The sequence below is a fragment of the Salvelinus alpinus genome, chromosome 5 (assembly GCF_045679555.1).
Source record: "Salvelinus alpinus chromosome 5, SLU_Salpinus.1, whole genome shotgun sequence".
NCBI classification, from domain to species: domain Eukaryota; kingdom Metazoa; phylum Chordata; class Actinopteri; order Salmoniformes; family Salmonidae; genus Salvelinus; species Salvelinus alpinus.
Window position 1 is genome coordinate 27,092,800 of NC_092090.1, and position 17,294 is coordinate 27,110,093.

Below are 17,294 nucleotides of genomic sequence, written 5' to 3' on the forward strand. Positions count from 1 at the left end.
ACAAATGTAGAGAGTGAAAACGGGTCAGGGGGAATTAATCAGATACGGTATAGTATGTACAATTCTGAGTTAGTGTCATGTGGAAAATGCACTGTAGGTGTTCCTCCATGGGGATGTAGTTTACACTGGATGACAGCTGTCACACTCACCTTTGGGGGAAAGTGGCCATCTGTATGTTTGTTTTTTATCTCTTCAAGTTTCCAAGTTCTAAGCTCTGTTTGCTTACCTCTCCACTGTGGTCCACTCATACAGGTTATGAGAAGTACAACACGGTGCGTGCAGACCCTGCCTTCTGCTTCCTAGAGCGAGTGGGCCGGCCAGACGAGAAGGCCATCGCTGCTGAACAGAGAGCCAATGACTTCATGGATGGGTAGGTAACATTACACATCATGGCTGACTGACTGATTGACTGAGTCAGCTAGTTAGCTTGTCGGTCTCCTCCACTGAGTCAGACAGGGCTTAGACACACAATGACACACTTAAAAAGTTTCAGTTGTTGTAACACTTTTTATAACCAGTCATAAAGCTATGATAGAAAAGGAAGAAACCAGAAACTGATATTATTGTAAAAAACCTTTTCTGAAGTGAATCTGAGTCCGTGTTTAGTTCAGAGCTGTTAGGAGCTGCCTGCAAGTTCCCCTGTCTGTTACCTTGTGTGGCCCTTGCTGACTGACTGAATAACTGAATAACTGGCTGGCTGGCTGGCTGGCTGGCTGGCTGGCTGGCTGGCTGGCTGGCTGGCTGGCTGGCTGACTGACGGTTGTTATCTGTGTTTGCAGGGACGTGGATGACCCAGAATACAAGCCTGCCCCAGCCTTGCTGAAGGACGATATGGAGGTGAGGCCACAACGAAGGGGGGCAGAACAGAGCCAGCACAGCAACAGATAAGGCTGCTGTACACACTGACTGGCATGTGTATTCTCTGCCCCTGTAGAGACTAGACAATACAGGTTGTTTTGAGTGTTATTGTGTCCAGTACTGTGTCCAGTGTTTGAACACACACTTCTCTCCTCCATAGGATGACGCCTCCTCTCCTGGAGACCTGGTTGTCACAGACAACCCTGGAGGTCAGTTACATCTTTCTATTCAAGTCTCTTTCTACTCAGCTTTTGTACTATCACAACCAATACACATCATATTACAATATCTACTACTACCAGTCACTACTACTACCAGTCACGACTACTACTACTAATACTGCTACTACAGGTCACTACTACTACTACCAGTCACTACTACTACTACTAATACTGCTACCACCAGTCACTACTACTACCAGTCACTACTACTAATACTGCTACTACAAGTCACTACTACTACTACCAGTCACTACTACTACTAATACTAATATCGCTACTACAAGTCACTACTACTACTACCAGGCACTACTACTACCAGTCTCTAATACTACTACTAATACTAATACTACCAGTCACTACTGCTACCAGTAACTACTACTACTACTACTAATACTACTACTACAAGTCACTACTAATACTACTACTACAAGTCACTACTAATACTACCAGTCACTACTACTACTACTACTAATACTACTGCTACAAGTCACTACTAATACTACCAGTCACTACTACTACCAGTAACTACTACTAATACTACTACTACAAGTCACTACTACTACTACCAGTCACTACTACTACCAGTCACCGCTACTACTACTAAACTCAGCAAAAAAAGAAACGGACCATTTTCAGGACCCTGTCTTTCAAAGATAATTTGTAAAAATCCAAATAACTTAACAGATCTTCATTGTAAAGGGTTTAAACACTTTTTGCCATGCTTGTTCAATGAACCATCAACAATTAATGAACATGCACCTGTGGACCGGTCGTTAAGACACTAACAGCTTACAGACGGTAGGCAATTAAGGTCACAGTTATGAAAACTTAGGACACTAAAGAGGCCTTTCTACTGACTCTGAAAAACACCAAAAGAAAGATGCCCAAGGTCCCTGCTCATCTGCGTGAACGTGCCTTAGGCAAGCTGCAAGGAGGCATGAGGACTGCAGATGTGGCCAGGGCAATATATTGCATTGCCCGTACTGTGAGACGCCTAAGACAGAGCTACAGGGAGACAGGACAGACAGCTGATCGTCCTCGCAGTGGCAGACCACGTGTAACAACACCTGCACAGGATCGGTACATCCGAACATCACACCTGCGGGACAGGTACAGGATGGCAACAACAACTGCCCGAGTTACACCAGGAACGCACAGTCCCTCCATCAGTGCTCAGACTGTCCGTAATCAGCTGAGAGAGGCTGGGCTGAGGGCTTGTAGGCCTGTTGTAAGGCAGGTCCTCACCAGACATCACCGGCAACAACGTCACCTATGGGCACAAACCCACCGTCAAAGGACCAGACAGGACTGGCAAAAAGTGCTCTTCACTGACGAGTCGCGGTTTTGTCTCACCAGGGGTGATGGTCGGATTTGCGTTTATAGTCGAAGGAATGAGCGTTACGCCGATGCCTGTACTCTGGAGCGGGATCGATTTGGAGGTGGAGGGTCCGTCATGGTCTGGGGCGGTGTGTCACAGTATCAGCGGACTGAGCTTGTTGTCATTGCAGGCAATCTCAACGCTGTGCGTTACAAGGAAAACATCCTCCTTCCTCATATGGTACCCTGCAAGCTCAACCTGACATGACCCTCCAGCATGACAATGCCACCAGCCATACTGCACGTTCTGTGCGTGATTTCCTGCAAGACAGGAATGTCAGTGTTCTGCCATGGCCAGCGAAGAGCCCAGATCTCAATCCCATTGAGCACGTCTGGGACCTGTTGGGTCGGAGGGTGAGGGCTAGGGCCATTCCCCCCAGAAATGTCTGGGAACTTGCAGGTGCCTTGGTGGAAGAGTGGGGTAACATCTCACAGCAAGAACTGGCAAATCTGGTGCAGTCCATGAGGAGGAGATGCACTGCAGTACTTAATGCAGCTGGTGGCCACACCAGATACTGATTGTTACTTTTGATTTTGACCCCCCCCCCTTTGTTCAGGGATACATTATTCCATTTCTGTTAGTCACATGTTTGTGGAACTTGTTCAGTTTATGTCTCAGTTGTTGAATCTTGTTATGTTCATACAAATATTTACACATGTTCGGTTTGCTGAAAATAAACGCAGTTGTTTACTGAGTTTACTACTACCAGCTACTGCTACTACTAATACCAGTCACTACTAATACTACTATTACTACTACTACTCACTACTACTACAACTAGTTAATACTACTACTACTACCAGTTAATATTATTACTACTACTACCAGTCACCACCACCACTACTACTACCAGTCACGACTAATACTACTACTACTACTCACTACTACCACTACTACTCACTACTACTACAGCTAGTTAATACTACTACTACTGCCAGTCACCACCACTACTACAACTACCAGTCACTACTACTACAACCAGTCACTACTATTACTACAACAACAACAACTACTATATATTTTATTACCAACAGTCACTTCTATTACAAACAGTAATAGTAATACTACTAGTGCTACTACTGCTGAAACTACTACAACTTCTTCCACTACTATAAAACAACTTAAAAAGCGTTCTCCCTGGTTAAACAATGTGTGTGTTGTGTCTGTGCTCTCCAGAGGGTGCTCCAATGATGATTGAGGAGTTAGGTGGTGGAGGTGGAGGAGGAGGAGATGCAGCCTACTGGCCCTCCTCCTCAGTACTAACAGCCAGACTGAGACGTCTGATCACAGCCTCTCAGCGCTACACCAAGTCCAGACAGATCCTCCACATCCACCAGACCCAGACACAGCACACCACCCAGGTCACACCCTCACTGTGCCCCCTGCCACCCACCCTCAACGACACTATCAACCCCAAGATGGCCGCCAAGATAGAACGCCAGCAGAGGTGAGTGAAGCTGCAAGGCCTGGACAGAAACATAAAGTTAGCCACGGTCTATAACTTATACCAATGTCTCCTTCTGTCTTCTTTCTCTCCCCCCTCTCTCTGTGTATATCTCTATCTCTACGCCTATTTCTATTTCTCTCTGTTTCTCTCTCCCTCCGTCTCTCCCCAGATGGACGAGGCGAGAGGAAGCTGATTTCTACCGTGTGGTGTCTACCTTTGGTGTGGTGTTTGACCCAGACCTGGGCTGTTTCGACTGGACCAAGTTCAGAGCCATGGCTCGGCTGCACAAGAAGACAGATGAGAGTCTGCAGAAGTACCTGTGGGCCTTCACTGCCATGTGCAGGAGAGTGTGTCGCCTGCCACCCAGAGAAGGAGGTGAGAGAGATACTGTTCATCTGTGCCACCTGTAGAAAAGGTGTGGAAGTCAATATACTTATAAGCTGTATACTGTGTTGTTTATTAGAGGAGTTGTGTGCTTACTAATACCTGCTGATAATGTGCTACAGTATTTCAAGATTAATGATTTCAGGAAATGCTGGGGAAACAAGCAAGTGATAAGGTTAACGATCAATGGAAAGTTAAACAGAGAGTGGAATGAGTTCACACAAAATGAAAACACAGATGTATGAATTATGCAGGACAGCCTTATTCTCTCTCTCCCTCTCTCTAGACACAGCGGTGGACCCCTCTCTGTCCATTCAGCCCATCACAGAGGAGCGTGCATCTCGTACCCTCTACAGAGTAGAGCTGCTACGCCAGGTCAGGGAACAGGTCCTGCGCCACCCCTCGCTCTATGAGCGCCTGCCCCTGTGCCAGCTGGGCTCGGACCTGCCCGTGTGGTGGGAGACCGGTACCCACGACCGAGATCTCCTAATCGGGGCCGCCAAGCACGGCGTCAGCCGCACAGACTACCACATCCTCCGAGACCCAGAGCTCTGCTTCATGGCTTCCCAGCGCAACTACAGCCAGAATAAAGGAGTCCAACAGCCATCTCAGACCCCTACTCCGCTCCTGAACCCCCAGTACCAGGCTAGTAGAGACCCAGCCTTGGCAGAGTCCCCAGTGCCAACCCCAGCCCAGATGGAGAGGGAGGACATCCCGGGGGCAGTGCCCAAAGAAGAACCTCTCTCGGAGGGGGAGGAGCGCATGGAGAGAGGGGGTCAGGTGGAGGGGGAGAGGTGGAGTCCCCAGCCTGCCCCTCTCACTCCTACAGGGATAGAGGAGAAGCCTGACCTGGGGGTGGTGAAAGGAGAGAACGAGAGCCACTTGGTGGCGGCACGGACCAAGCCACTCACACCCAACTCAGCCGCCAGGAAAGAGAAGAAAGCCAATAAAAGAAGTCGAAGAGAGGCCAGACGAGCCGCCTCCGCAGCATCAGACTCCGACTCGGACGGCTCCTCCTCCAGCTCTTCATCACGATCTTCTTCATCATCGTCGTCCTCTTCCTCCTCCCGCTCCGGATCCAGCTCCTCTTCGTCTTCATCCTGCTCATCAGGCTCCTCATCTTCCTCATCTTCATCTTCCTCTGTTGACAGTGAGAGTGAGGGAGAGGAAGGAAAGATCAAGGGTGAGTGCTGTTATTATTATTTTGGTTCTTGCAGTGAAAGACTTTTACAGTACTGTTGAGGCAATCAATGTTGTAATTTTGCCAAAGTTGTTAGGCTGTCTGAAGTTGTGTTGTATACTTTGAGGTTTTCTAAAGTAGAGTTATATTGCATGTTCTTCCAGTCCCGACAGTGGCCATCGTGAAGGGATTTGACGAAGACAGTGTGGCGTCTCTCAGCACCACTCAGGATGAGATGCAGGACAGTCACGTGACAGAGAACGGCAGCAACAACTCCCACCACCACCCCTTCCAGGGAGGATACATGCTGGCTGCATCCTACTGGCCCAAGGTAAACACACACACCAAACCTCTTTGTGTTTCAGTTCTAGCCTGAGTTAGTTTCCTGAGAATCCCAACCATGTTGAAACAGCCCTTAGGAGGGTGCTGTTCACGATAATCCAGTTTTATTTCATCCTTCCACCAGACGATATAGTCCAGGCAAAAGCCAATCAGCATCCAGGATCCAAACAACTTGTTTTATAATGTCCCCTGTCCCCCTGTAGGACCGTGTGATGATCAACCGTCTGGACAGTATCTGCCAAGCAGTGCTGAAGGGGAAGTGGCCGGGGGCCCGGCGGTCGTACGAGGCAGGAGGGGCCGTAGCCTCCTTCTACACCACCAAGCTGCTGGACAATGCAGCTGCGGCCAACAACAGCAGCAACCTCTGCTCAGCTTCCGCCTCGGCCTCAGAGGACCCCTCTGTCTCCCCTCAGGGTTCAAAGGTGAAGAAGCATGTTGCAGGAGAAAAGGAGTTCTCAGTGAAAATGAATGAAGTATGTTGATTTCCGTTACTCCCCTCTCGTAGGACCCCACACCACTCCAAAGCCTAATTGTGGTGTTTCAGCATGTTTTGTTGGGGATTTTGATTTTGTTGTTTTGTCTGCTGCCTTAAACTGATTTGTTTAATAGTAATACCCTCTTTAATTTATTCCCACTCCATGTGGATTGGGATCCGGGGCTGTAATTAAATTTTTACATATATCAGTCATTCATGGATGGGAAGCTAATAAGAAGCTTAGTGTGGAGAGACACTGGGGTTTGAGAGGGTTGATCTGATTGAGATGGGGCTGGCTCGCTATTGTGGGGGATTGTGATGGGGCTCTAGTACTGTGGGTGTTCTGTCTCTAATGGGGCTGATAGCAGCTGGGCTATTAACCATGCAGGCCTGCTTCCTGCTTGCTTTAATACTACAGTAGCTAGCTATGAGCCTAAATTGCCATATCAACAGAGGGAGGAGCATTTGTGTCAAATATTCTATAAAAATGGCCACTGACTGCTGCTACAGGGTTGCTGGGGCTTTCCTGACCGGTTTGGCTGGAATCTTGACCTTAATAAGGAATATGCTGAAAGCTGCAGCCTTCCCTGTGACATAGTCCTTCAGTAAACTCCTGACATTGCATAGACAACTTCCCCTATATGCTTCTAGTTGCTACAGTATATGCTGTGTCCCTACCCATAACTATCCCTACTTCCAAGCATACAGAATGCTCTGTATGACAAGCCAACAAAGTATTGTGCCAATGCAGTGAAAATCAAAACAAGCACTTAGACCACCTCCCTTTTTTCTGTTATGTTTTGGTTAGTTTTTTCTCTGTAGAAGGGGCTCCAATGCCATCAGACAGTGTGACCTCGTATTTCTGTGTAATTGACTGACAGTCTCTCTCTCTACAGCAGGAGGGGGGTCTGAAGCTGACCTTCCAGAAGCAGGGGCCCGGCCAGCCCCTGAAGAGGCCCCTGGAGCCTGAGGAGGGGCCCCTGAGCCAGCAGCAGTACCTTACAAGGCTCCATGAGCTCCAGAGTGCCTCAGACACCAGTCTGGCTGACTTCACCAAGCCCCAGGCTGCTAGCTTCCCACAGGGTACATACAGACTAGGGCTGACCACAAAGTCCTGTTTTTACAGCAATGTATTGTTAGTTTATACAATTGATAGTTCATACTAGGCAGGTAGCCTAGTGGTTAGATCGTTGGACTAGTAACTGAAAGGTTGCAAGATCGAATCCCCGAGCTGACATGGTAAAAGTCTGTCGTTCTGCTCCTGAACAAGGCAGTTATCCCACTGTTCCTAGGCCATCATTGAAAATAAGAATGTGTTCTTAACTGACTTGCCTAGTTAAATAAAGGTTAAAAAAAATAAAATTCCTGTCTGGTAATGAGAAATCTCAAAGCTAAACTGTGTGTTTTTTATTTCCTACCACTAGATGGCAGCAAAGATACATTTCCCTTTGTGTTGTACATTCATGATTGTGATGGTGTGTACTGCTTTAGTCTTCTGTTTTAATCAGGGACACGTTGTTTGTGTGTTTCCAGCCTCTACAGGTCTGGCGGGTCAGATGAAGCTGAACGGAGGTATGGATGGCCAGCCGGTGGTGAAGAGGAGGAGAGGAAGGAGGAAGAATGTGGAGGGGATGGACCTGCTCTATATGAACAGGAAAAGAGGACCAGCCGTGCCTGAAAGCGTAAAATCTTACTTTACTTTTCTCTCTTCTCTTTGGGCCTCAACGTCTTCACTGTCAATCCTCTCACTCCTATCTTGCTATCTTAGGTCCTTCAACATTTAGTCCTTAAACACTGGGTACTGAGAAGCTACATGTGATTGCATGGTTTTAAGAGATATTTAAAGTTTGAAGAGTATGCCTAAATGTATTTACCTAGCAATTGAAAATAAAATCTAGGATTTACTGTGTGTACTGAAGTATAGGAGGCCGTATGAGGGGTATGCTAGCATGCCTATACAAACACTAGCCACTTGATATTCACTGATGGGATGATGTCTACCCTGCATCTCCAGGTGCCCCCGGCGTGGGGTGGTATGGGTCAGGCTGGCACTGGGCTGTCTATTGCCTCAGGGCAGGGTAACCCCCTAGGGGGCCAGGGCCCTATGGACACAGAGAGCAGGGTCTCTGTCATCAACCTGAAAGATGGGACCCGTCTGGCCGGAGACGATGCCCCCAGGAGGAGGGAGCTGGAGCTGTGGCTAAAAGAACACCCAGGCTTTGTGGCCGACACAGGGGCCTTCATCCCTGTGAGTCCCTCCCTTCCTTTTCCTCACCCTCTGATTCTCCATTCCTCTATCCCTAACCCAGGGTTTATTAAGGGCTGTGAATATACTGTACAACTACAATAGACATCCGTCAGGGTTACGGGCATTTCCATTCAGTCAGTTCATGACATAAACAGAAATTCCATTTGCAATTTGAATCAACTTTTCATTGACAGTAGATATTGTTTTGTATGTAGTCCTGTAGTTGAACCTCTGTATCCCTGACCCTCCCATCTCCTCCTCAGGGAGTGAATAAGAGGCAGCTGGAGCAGTTCCAGCAGGATGGTAGACCCAAGCAGAAGAGGCATCGCTGCAGAAACCCCAACAAGATCGATGTCAACAGTCTGACAGGAGAGGAGAGGGTCCAGATCATCAACAGGAGAAATGCACGCAAGGTGAGGCGGCAGTAGACTTGTGCGTGTGTGTGTGTGTGTTGTACAACTTCTACTTTGTCTCATGTTGTCCTCCTGTCCTCTCCCCAGGTTGGTGGGGCCTTCGCCCCCCCTCTAAAGGACCTGTGTCGGTTTCTTCAAGAGAACCCAGAGTACGGGGTTCCACCAGAGTGGGCCGACGTCGTCAAGCAGTCGGTAAGTCTGATAGCCTTTACCTCCTTCATATGCTGTAGAACACCCCACAAGTCTACTTGACGTGTATAAAAGAGTAATAATAGAACTACATGTATCTAGCTTGGCTAGTTGTCAGTGCAGTAGCTGTTTTATAGTTAAGCAATAAGGCCCGATGGGCTGTGGTATATGGCCGATATACCACGGCTAAGGGCTGTTCTTATGCACAACGCAATATGGTTTGCCATATACCACAAACCCCTGAGGTGCCTTATTGCTATTATAAACTGGTTACCAACGGAATTAGAGCAGTAAAAATACATGTTTTGTCATACCCGTGGTATACGGTCTGACATACCACGGGTGTCTGCCAATCAGCATTCGGGGCCGGAACTACCCAGTTTCTAACTGTGGTTATCTAATGAAGTTGTTGATTAGAGTGCTAACCCTGTCTGTCCTTCAGGGCTACCTCCCAGAGAGCATGTTTGACCGGATCCTGACAGGACCCATCGTACCAGAGGAGGTGAGTCGGCGTGGACGGAGGCCCAAGAGCGCCCTGGCCAAGGCTGCAGCTACAGCCAACCAGGGGGCCCCATCCCTGGGCCTCAACCCCCTGCTGGCCAACGGCCTCCTCTCTGGCATGGATCTATCTAGTCTACAGGCCTTCCAGCAGAACCTCCAAAGTCTCCAGTCACTGCAGCTCACTGCCGGCCTCATGGGCCTGCCCACCGATGCTAACAACCTGGCCGCCATGTTTCCCATGATGCTCTCTGGTATGGCTGGGCTTCCCAACCTCCTTAGCATGGGGGGTCTGCTGGGAAAGCCCCCACAGGACACTACGGGGGGAGCTGAGCAGAGGAAGAGGAGGAAGGGAAGCAGAAAAGGAGGAGGAGGGGAGCCCTCATCTGCCTCCTCCAAAGCCCCCTCCTCCTCCCACTCCCACGGCCTCTCCCACACCTCGGACACCAAAGGTGAAAGGACAGAAGGTCAAAGCAGGGACGGGGACGGCCGCATTCCCAGTGTCCATTCCCCCTCCAGTTCCTCTGCCACCACCTCCACCACCACCCCACTAAGTGCTTCTGCTGCCCAGGCAGCCTCCAGTCACCCTCTGTCTCTTAACCCCTTGTTACTCTCCAGTATGCTTTACCCAGGGATGCTTCTCACTCCAGGCCTTAACCTTCCTGTGTCCACCACACAGCCGCCACACAGTGACTCAAAGAGTGACCACAAGCCCACTAAGACCTCTAAGACCGCCCCCTCAAAACCTCTGTCGCCAAGGAGAACACCAGAGTGTCAGGAAGAGGAGAGTCTTGGTGACAAGAGGGAGGAGTCAGGGGAACACAAGGAGGAGAACAGTGGTCCAGAAGGCTCGGGGAAGGCGGATTCATCTTCTTCATCAGAGTCTGGGAGCTCTTCTTCATCATCTGATGGGTCATCAGACTCCAGCGATGAAGACTGAGCCTAATGAAAATATAAATCTATTTATGGATCTATTAGAAATGTACACACATACAGTACCAGCCAAAAGTTTGGACACACCTACTCATTCAAGGGTTTTTCTTTATTTTGACTATTTTCTGCATTGTAGAATAATAGTGAAGACATCAAAATTATGAAATAACACATATGGAATCATGTCGTAACCAAACAATTGTTCAACATATCAAAATATATTTTATATTCTTCAAAGTAGCCACCCTTTGCCTTGATGACAGCTTTGCACACTCTTGGCATTCTCTCAACCAGCTTCTCCTGGAATGCTTTTCCAATAGTCTTGAAGGAGTTCCCACATATGCTGAGCACTTGTTGGCTGCTTTTCCTTCACTCTGTGGTCCAACTCATCCCAAACCATCTCAATTGGGTTGAGGTCGGGTGATTGTGGAGGCCAGGTCATCGGCCAGGTCATCGGCCAGGTCATCTGATGCAGCACTCCGTGACTCTCCTTGGTCAGATAGCCCTTACACAGCCAGGAGGTCTGTTCTGAGGTCATGGTCCTAATAGTTCTACCAAATGCAAACCAGATGGGATGGCGTATCGCTGCAGAATGCTGTGGTAGCCATGCTGGTTAAGTGTGCCTTGAATTCTAAATAAATCACAGACAGTGTCACATTCAAAACACCCCCATACCATCACACCTCCTCCTCCGTGCTTCACTGTGGGAACCACACATGTAGAGATAATCCGTTCACCTACTCTGCGCCTCACAAAGACATGGCGGTTAGAACGAAAAATCTTACATTTGGACTCATCTGACCAAAGGACAGATTTCCACCGGTCTAATATCCATTGCCTATGTTTCTTGGTCCAAGCAAATCTCTTATTATTATTGGTGTTCTTTAGTAGTGGTTTCTTTGCAGCAATTCGACCATGAAGGCCTGATGCAGTCTCCTCTGAACAGTTGATGTTGAGATGTGTCTGAATGAAGCATTCATTTGGGCTCTAGTCTGAGGTGCAGTTAACTGTAATGGACGTATCCTCTGCAGCAGAGGTAACTCTGTTTCTTCCTTTCCTGTGGCGGTCCTCATGAGAGCCGGCTTCATCATAGCGCTTGATTGTTGTAAAGAAACTTTCAAAGTTCTTGAAAATTTCCGGATTGACTGACCTTCATATATTTTGATTTGTTTAACAATTTTTTGGTTACTACATGATTCCATATGTGTTATTTCATAGTTTTGATGTCTTCACTATTATTCTACAATGTAGAAAATAGTATAAATAAAGAAAAACCCTGGAATGAATAGGTGTGTCCAAACGTTTGACTAGTACTGTATATATTACACATATATATGGATTTCCCTGCACTTACATTGTGATTTCTTTTAATGTAAATATAGAAAACGAACTAAAATGTTGTGTAATAAAGACTACAAAAATGAAAAAAGAAGAACCATGACCTCGGATAAACTGAAATGAACTTTCAGTCTTTGTTCAAAAAGGTACAATCTTGTTTTGAGAGACATTTTGCATGTCAAACTTTAGTAGATTTCTGAACTTTGTGAACTTGTATTAGGCCTACACACATTGATGTACAATTGCAACAAACTGAGAAAAAGAAATCAAAATGGCATTATTGTAATTATTATGTTGGGATTTAATTTGATTAAAAAAGAGGAAATAAATATAGGCTCTCTGCTGAGCTGTACTCTTAATATATTTTGTAGTGGGAGTAAAAGACCCTGAATATTTAGCTTTTCTTTGTAAGTACTTTTACAGGTTTTCTTCTTGACACTTACAGTATACTTTGCGGATCATACGTTTGGAAAAGTCAGCAATAACTCGGGCAGCTAATGAATGTGACTGAAGCTGTAGATCCCTCATCAGCCATGTTTCTCACACAAGGGAGAGGTGTTCAGTCTCTGTTCCAATGTCCACACTAACACAGTTATTCCAATGAAGAAATGTATTGGACATTCATTCTAAGTAGTATGCTAGTGTGCATTTTGGAATGTAGTCTCCCCTGCTTGTCTCGCACAACCAACACACATGGTTCTTTAGTTTCCCATATTACACTCGCTAGCACATAACCAGTTGGGTCTTCTCCCCTGAGGACTGAAAGGACAGCAAACTGACAGGCTGCGCCAAATGCTGCTCTCGCTGGGACAGAAAAGACACAATTCCACCCCGGTGTTTTTGACTGCATCGTTACCTCAGCGGAGTATAGAAGGGATTGAGTACACTGCAAATACATCCCGTTGTGTGTGTATTGGCAAGGCTGGCTCACTCGTCCCCACTGGAATGTGTGTTCTTCATGGCATACTCTTGAGAGCTTCCACTCGCTTAGTCTCTTCCAACGCCTTGAGTCTGCGAGAGAGACTACCACTCACTGTGTTCTGGCTGTGTGTGTTTGTTTGCGTGGGCGTTTCTTTACATTTTGGCTGAGTCAGTGTGTTCTTCAGGCCCTGTACTGATTGTGTCCCATGCGGTGCAGCATCAATCGGGCCATTGTGTATGGTGGTGTGTATTGGGGAGGCTAGAGCATTGGGTTCTACAACCAAAAGTGAAGTCACATAAACAGTGACTGCTGGTATAGTCGACATCGTATAATCAACACCCCCTGAGTCATCTTTAATACTTTAAAAGCCCATCAGTATCTGTGTTCTACTCGTAGTGCCGCCTTCTGCTATCGAGTGAGCTGAAGAATCTCCAATGAGCTCTGACTGTGGGTGATGTCTGTAGTCTTCCATTCTGAACACAGTGTGTCCCTGTTGTATTGAATTACCTTGCTATCATAAACTAGTAATGAAGTAGCTACACCGTATGTGTATTGAGGGATCACAGGGGTTTGTATTGTCTCTGATATAATTGTAGATTACTGAGTCATCAAAATTCTTTTCTTAATTGACTGTAGAAAAGCATAGTTTATACATCGATTGCAGTGATTCTGAATAGTATTGGGTTGGCTATGGTAGGTTAAGTTTAGGCTTGAGTAAGACTGAATATCCAGACCTTCCTTTAGAACTGAGCTGCTTTGCTGACTATGATCTCTCTGTTTCATGGGAATTGGAGGCTTTTAAGTGTTAATTTCTAGCCTGGAATCCAAACTGATATGCTGTTTCATCACTAAACACATTGTTCAGTCTGGTTTCACCAGGCTAGTTAATTTCTCCATATGTCTTACTGATCAATCCACTGATGACTTGATCTGCAGACAGACTGATGCTGATGTAGAAGTGTCCTTACGCTCGCTGTACCTCTGTGTATTTCACACCCTCACTTTCTCACTCAACTTCCAGTCAGTATCTGATGTGATTTAATAGATAGATGTTTTATGTTCCTTATTTTCTACGGCTCAATGGCGGTGTATTTATTCATTACCATATGACATGGCTCATCTGTGCTCATCCTCGTGGTAACCAAGGGAGACACTGAGACTGGAATTCAGTATACCCTAAGTACCTGTTGTAATTATATTTAGTGGAACAGTGCTTTCCGGATTGATACAGCACCGTGTAGGTGAACTGTCGGTACACATTGGACTGCTAGGCAGGCACACATTTGGAAATGATCTTGAAGAGGAATGGGACGTTTTATTTTACATGGTGACAATAAAACGTCACAACAGGTTACATCTGTGGTAGAGACATTCATGTAGTCTCTTTCAGCCTGCATGTAGCTGTTCACTGAGCCTATATTGAACCCATTCATCAACGTATACAAGCCCACCAGACAGACAGCCCTGCCCTGTTGTCTAAACCAAGACCGATGAAGACACTCCACTCACTGAAATAACATTTACTTTAAAGGTGTTTTGTTTTTCCCATTCACCTGTGATGTCCTTTACCATGGTTTCTGTGTGTAAACTCAGAGACAGCCAGGTTGTTACTCGTCCTGAAAGTCAACCTAAATAGATTTAACATTGTCAGTTTGCCACTTTAGTTTCAGCTGGTTCCGACCACTAGGTCTCACAAGCCTAGTGAATTCAATAGAACAACCTTCAACTGTCATTTTGTTCCACTTCATACCTAGTCGATCCCTAAAACGACCAGTGCACTTTGGCAGAAGCCCAGCCTTTGCTGCTTCCAGGTTACAATATTGACCCAAATATGATTGTTTTACAGGCTTTATTTTCAGACCCAACAGGCAGACAAGGATTCATTCCTACTGGTGTGACAAGAAGCCTGCTGAATTTGCTATAGGCAGACCGATAGCTCTGTTTAAGTTGAAATGTTAGTACTGAGGGGAGAGCTGTATTTGACTAAAGATGGAACAATATATTTGTTTTTATTATGTATTATGATTAGATATTTCTGGTAGTTTGTTATAGGTCTCCCTATGTCACATACATCTACAGTGCTGAACTGACTGATTAGAAGCAGTCATAGACTCGCCTCACTGGCACAATGAAATGACCAATATGCAACAGACAGAGACTAATAAAGCACACACTACTACACGTTAATTAGAATTTTCATTTTGGGTAAAGTAGTTGCTGAAATGATGAAAATAGATTATTGGCATTGTATTTTTTGTTTCAAGCTTGATAATATCCTAAAGTCATCAAGTCTGTTCTGGTTTTTGTTTGGTTGTTTTTTGGACAGTTGCAATATTTGCAAGTTGTGGTCTGTGTAGTCAAATAATATGTTATGTAGTGGGGAGGACAAGCGTCTTAAAAAGTCATTTGTAATTTATTGGATTACTTTCTATGAAGTTATATAGAGGAAATTGAAGTTTAATTATTTTTATTAAACATATTCTGACTATCCATGAAGCCTGTCTTTCTCTATTATTTCACATTGACCCAGTTACAGGCACTTTAAGGTATCCACAATTACAATGTTGTTTATTGTTCACTGGTGATGTAAATATAGGATGATAATGTCTCAGTTAATAGTGTCGCTAAAAAGTCATTTTCAACTGATATAAACTGATATAGTATACAGTAGGGCAAAAAAGTATTTAGTCAGCCACCAATTGTGCAAGTTCTCCCACTTAAAAAGATGAGAGAGGCCTGTAATTTTCATCATAGGTACACTTCAACTATGACAGACAAAATGAGGAAAAAAAATCCAGAAAATCACATTGTAGGATTTTCTATGAATTTATTTGCAAATTATGGTGGAAAATAAGTATTTGGTCAATAACAAAAGTTTCTCAATACTTTGTTATATACCCTTTGTTGGCAATGACAGAGGTCAAACGTTTTCTGTAAGTCTTCACAAGGTTTTCACACACTGTTGCTGGTATTTTGGCCCATTCCTCCATGCAGATCTCCTCTAGAGCAGTGATGTTTTGGGGCTGTTGCTGGGCAACACGGACTTTCAACTCCCTCCAAAGATTTTCTATGGGGTTGAGATCTGGAGACTGGCTAGGCCACTCCAGGACCTTGAAATGCTTCTTATGAAGCCACTCCTTCGTTGCCCGGGCGGTGTGTTTGGGATCATTGTCATGCTGAAAGACCCAGCCACGTTTCATCTTCAATGCCCTTGCTGATGGAAGGAGGTTTTCACTCAAAATCTCACGATACATGGCCCCATTCATTCTTTCCTTTACACGGATCAGTTGTCCTGGTCCCTTGCAGAAAAACAGCCCCAAAGCATGATGTTTCCACCCCCATGCTTCACAGTAGGTATGGTGTTCTTTGGATGCAACTCAGCATTCTTTGTCCTCCAAACACGACGAGTTGAGTTTTTACCAAAAAGTTAGATTTTGGTTTCATCTGACCATATGACATTCTCCCAATCTTCTTCTGGATCATCCAAATGCTCTCTAGCAAACTTCAGACGGGCCTGGACATGTACTGGCTTAAGCAGGGGGACACGTCTGGCACTGCAGGATTTGAGTCCCTGGCGGCGTAGTGTGTTACTGATGGTAGGCTTTGTTACTTTGGTCCCAGCTCTCTGCAGGTCATTCACTAGGTCCTCCCGTGTGGTTCTGGGATTTTTGCTCACCGTTCTTGTGATCATTTTGACCCCACGGGGTGAGATCTTGCGTGGAGCCCCAGATCGAGGGAGATTATCAGTGGTCTTGTATGTCTTCCATTTCCTAATAATTGCTCCCACAGTTGATTTCTTCAAACCAAGCTGCTTACCTATTGCAGATTCAGTCTTCCCAGCCTGGTGCAGGTCTACAATTTTGTTTCTGGTGTCCTTTGACAGCTCTTTGGTCTTGGCCATAGTGGAGTTTGGAGTGTGACTGTTTGAGGTTGTGGACAGGTGTCTTTTTTACTGATAACAAGTTCAAACAGGTGCCATTAATACAGGTAACGAATGGAGGACAGAGGAGCCTCTTAAAGAAGAAGTTACAGGTCTGTGAGAGCCAGAAATCTTGCTTGTTTGTAGGTGACCAAATACTTATTTTCCACCATAATTTGCAAATAAATTCATTAAAAATCCTACAATGTGATTTTCTGGATTTTGTTTCTCATTTTGTCTGTCATAGTTGAAGTGTACCTATGATGAAAATTACAGGCCTCTCTCATCTTTTTAAGTGGGAGAACTTGCACAATTGGTGGCTGACTAAATACTTTTTTGCCCTACTGTATATTGTTGTAAAGCATTACTGATTAATGTACTGCTATTCTTCTGCTTCCTTTATGCCCTATTATGTTCCTACTCCACCCCAGGGGGCGCTTGTTGCTCTGTGAGTCTCAGCCCTCAGGCCTCTTATCATAGCAACCCATTGCAGATGACAAGTTGGGGCTTGTCTGTTGTGAGCTGTAAGCCAATGGGCTGAGCCAGAGC

General features: G+C 45.7%; 1 protein-coding gene across 9 annotated transcripts in view; it reads left to right on the top strand.

Annotated features, from left to right (window-relative positions):
* Positions 1 to 15,316, top strand: part of LOC139575823 (chromodomain-helicase-DNA-binding protein 9-like) — a 121,226-nt gene extending 105,910 nt beyond the window's left edge. For 7 of the 9 annotated variants that reach the window (XM_071401161.1, XM_071401164.1, XM_071401163.1 and 4 more), the window contains 14 exons: positions 253 to 370; positions 780 to 837; positions 1,019 to 1,067; positions 3,634 to 3,904; positions 4,074 to 4,279; positions 4,575 to 5,471; positions 5,633 to 5,799; positions 6,014 to 6,283; positions 7,182 to 7,368; positions 7,819 to 7,967; positions 8,300 to 8,533; positions 8,797 to 8,946; positions 9,034 to 9,138; positions 9,578 to 15,316. In XM_071401161.1, the coding sequence (XP_071257262.1) occupies positions 253 to 370; positions 780 to 837; positions 1,019 to 1,067; positions 3,634 to 3,904; positions 4,074 to 4,279; positions 4,575 to 5,471; positions 5,633 to 5,799; positions 6,014 to 6,283; positions 7,182 to 7,368; positions 7,819 to 7,967; positions 8,300 to 8,533; positions 8,797 to 8,946; positions 9,034 to 9,138; positions 9,578 to 10,573 (3,857 nt within the window). In that variant the 3' untranslated portion in view covers positions 10,574 to 15,316. The remainder of the gene's footprint in view (positions 1 to 252; positions 371 to 779; positions 838 to 1,018; positions 1,068 to 3,633; positions 3,905 to 4,073; positions 4,280 to 4,574; positions 5,472 to 5,632; positions 5,800 to 6,013; positions 6,284 to 7,181; positions 7,369 to 7,818; positions 7,968 to 8,299; positions 8,534 to 8,796; positions 8,947 to 9,033; positions 9,139 to 9,577) is intronic. The other 2 variants (XM_071401165.1, XM_071401166.1) reach the window with 2 other exon arrangements.
* Positions 15,317 to 17,294: the final 1,978 nt, after the last annotated feature.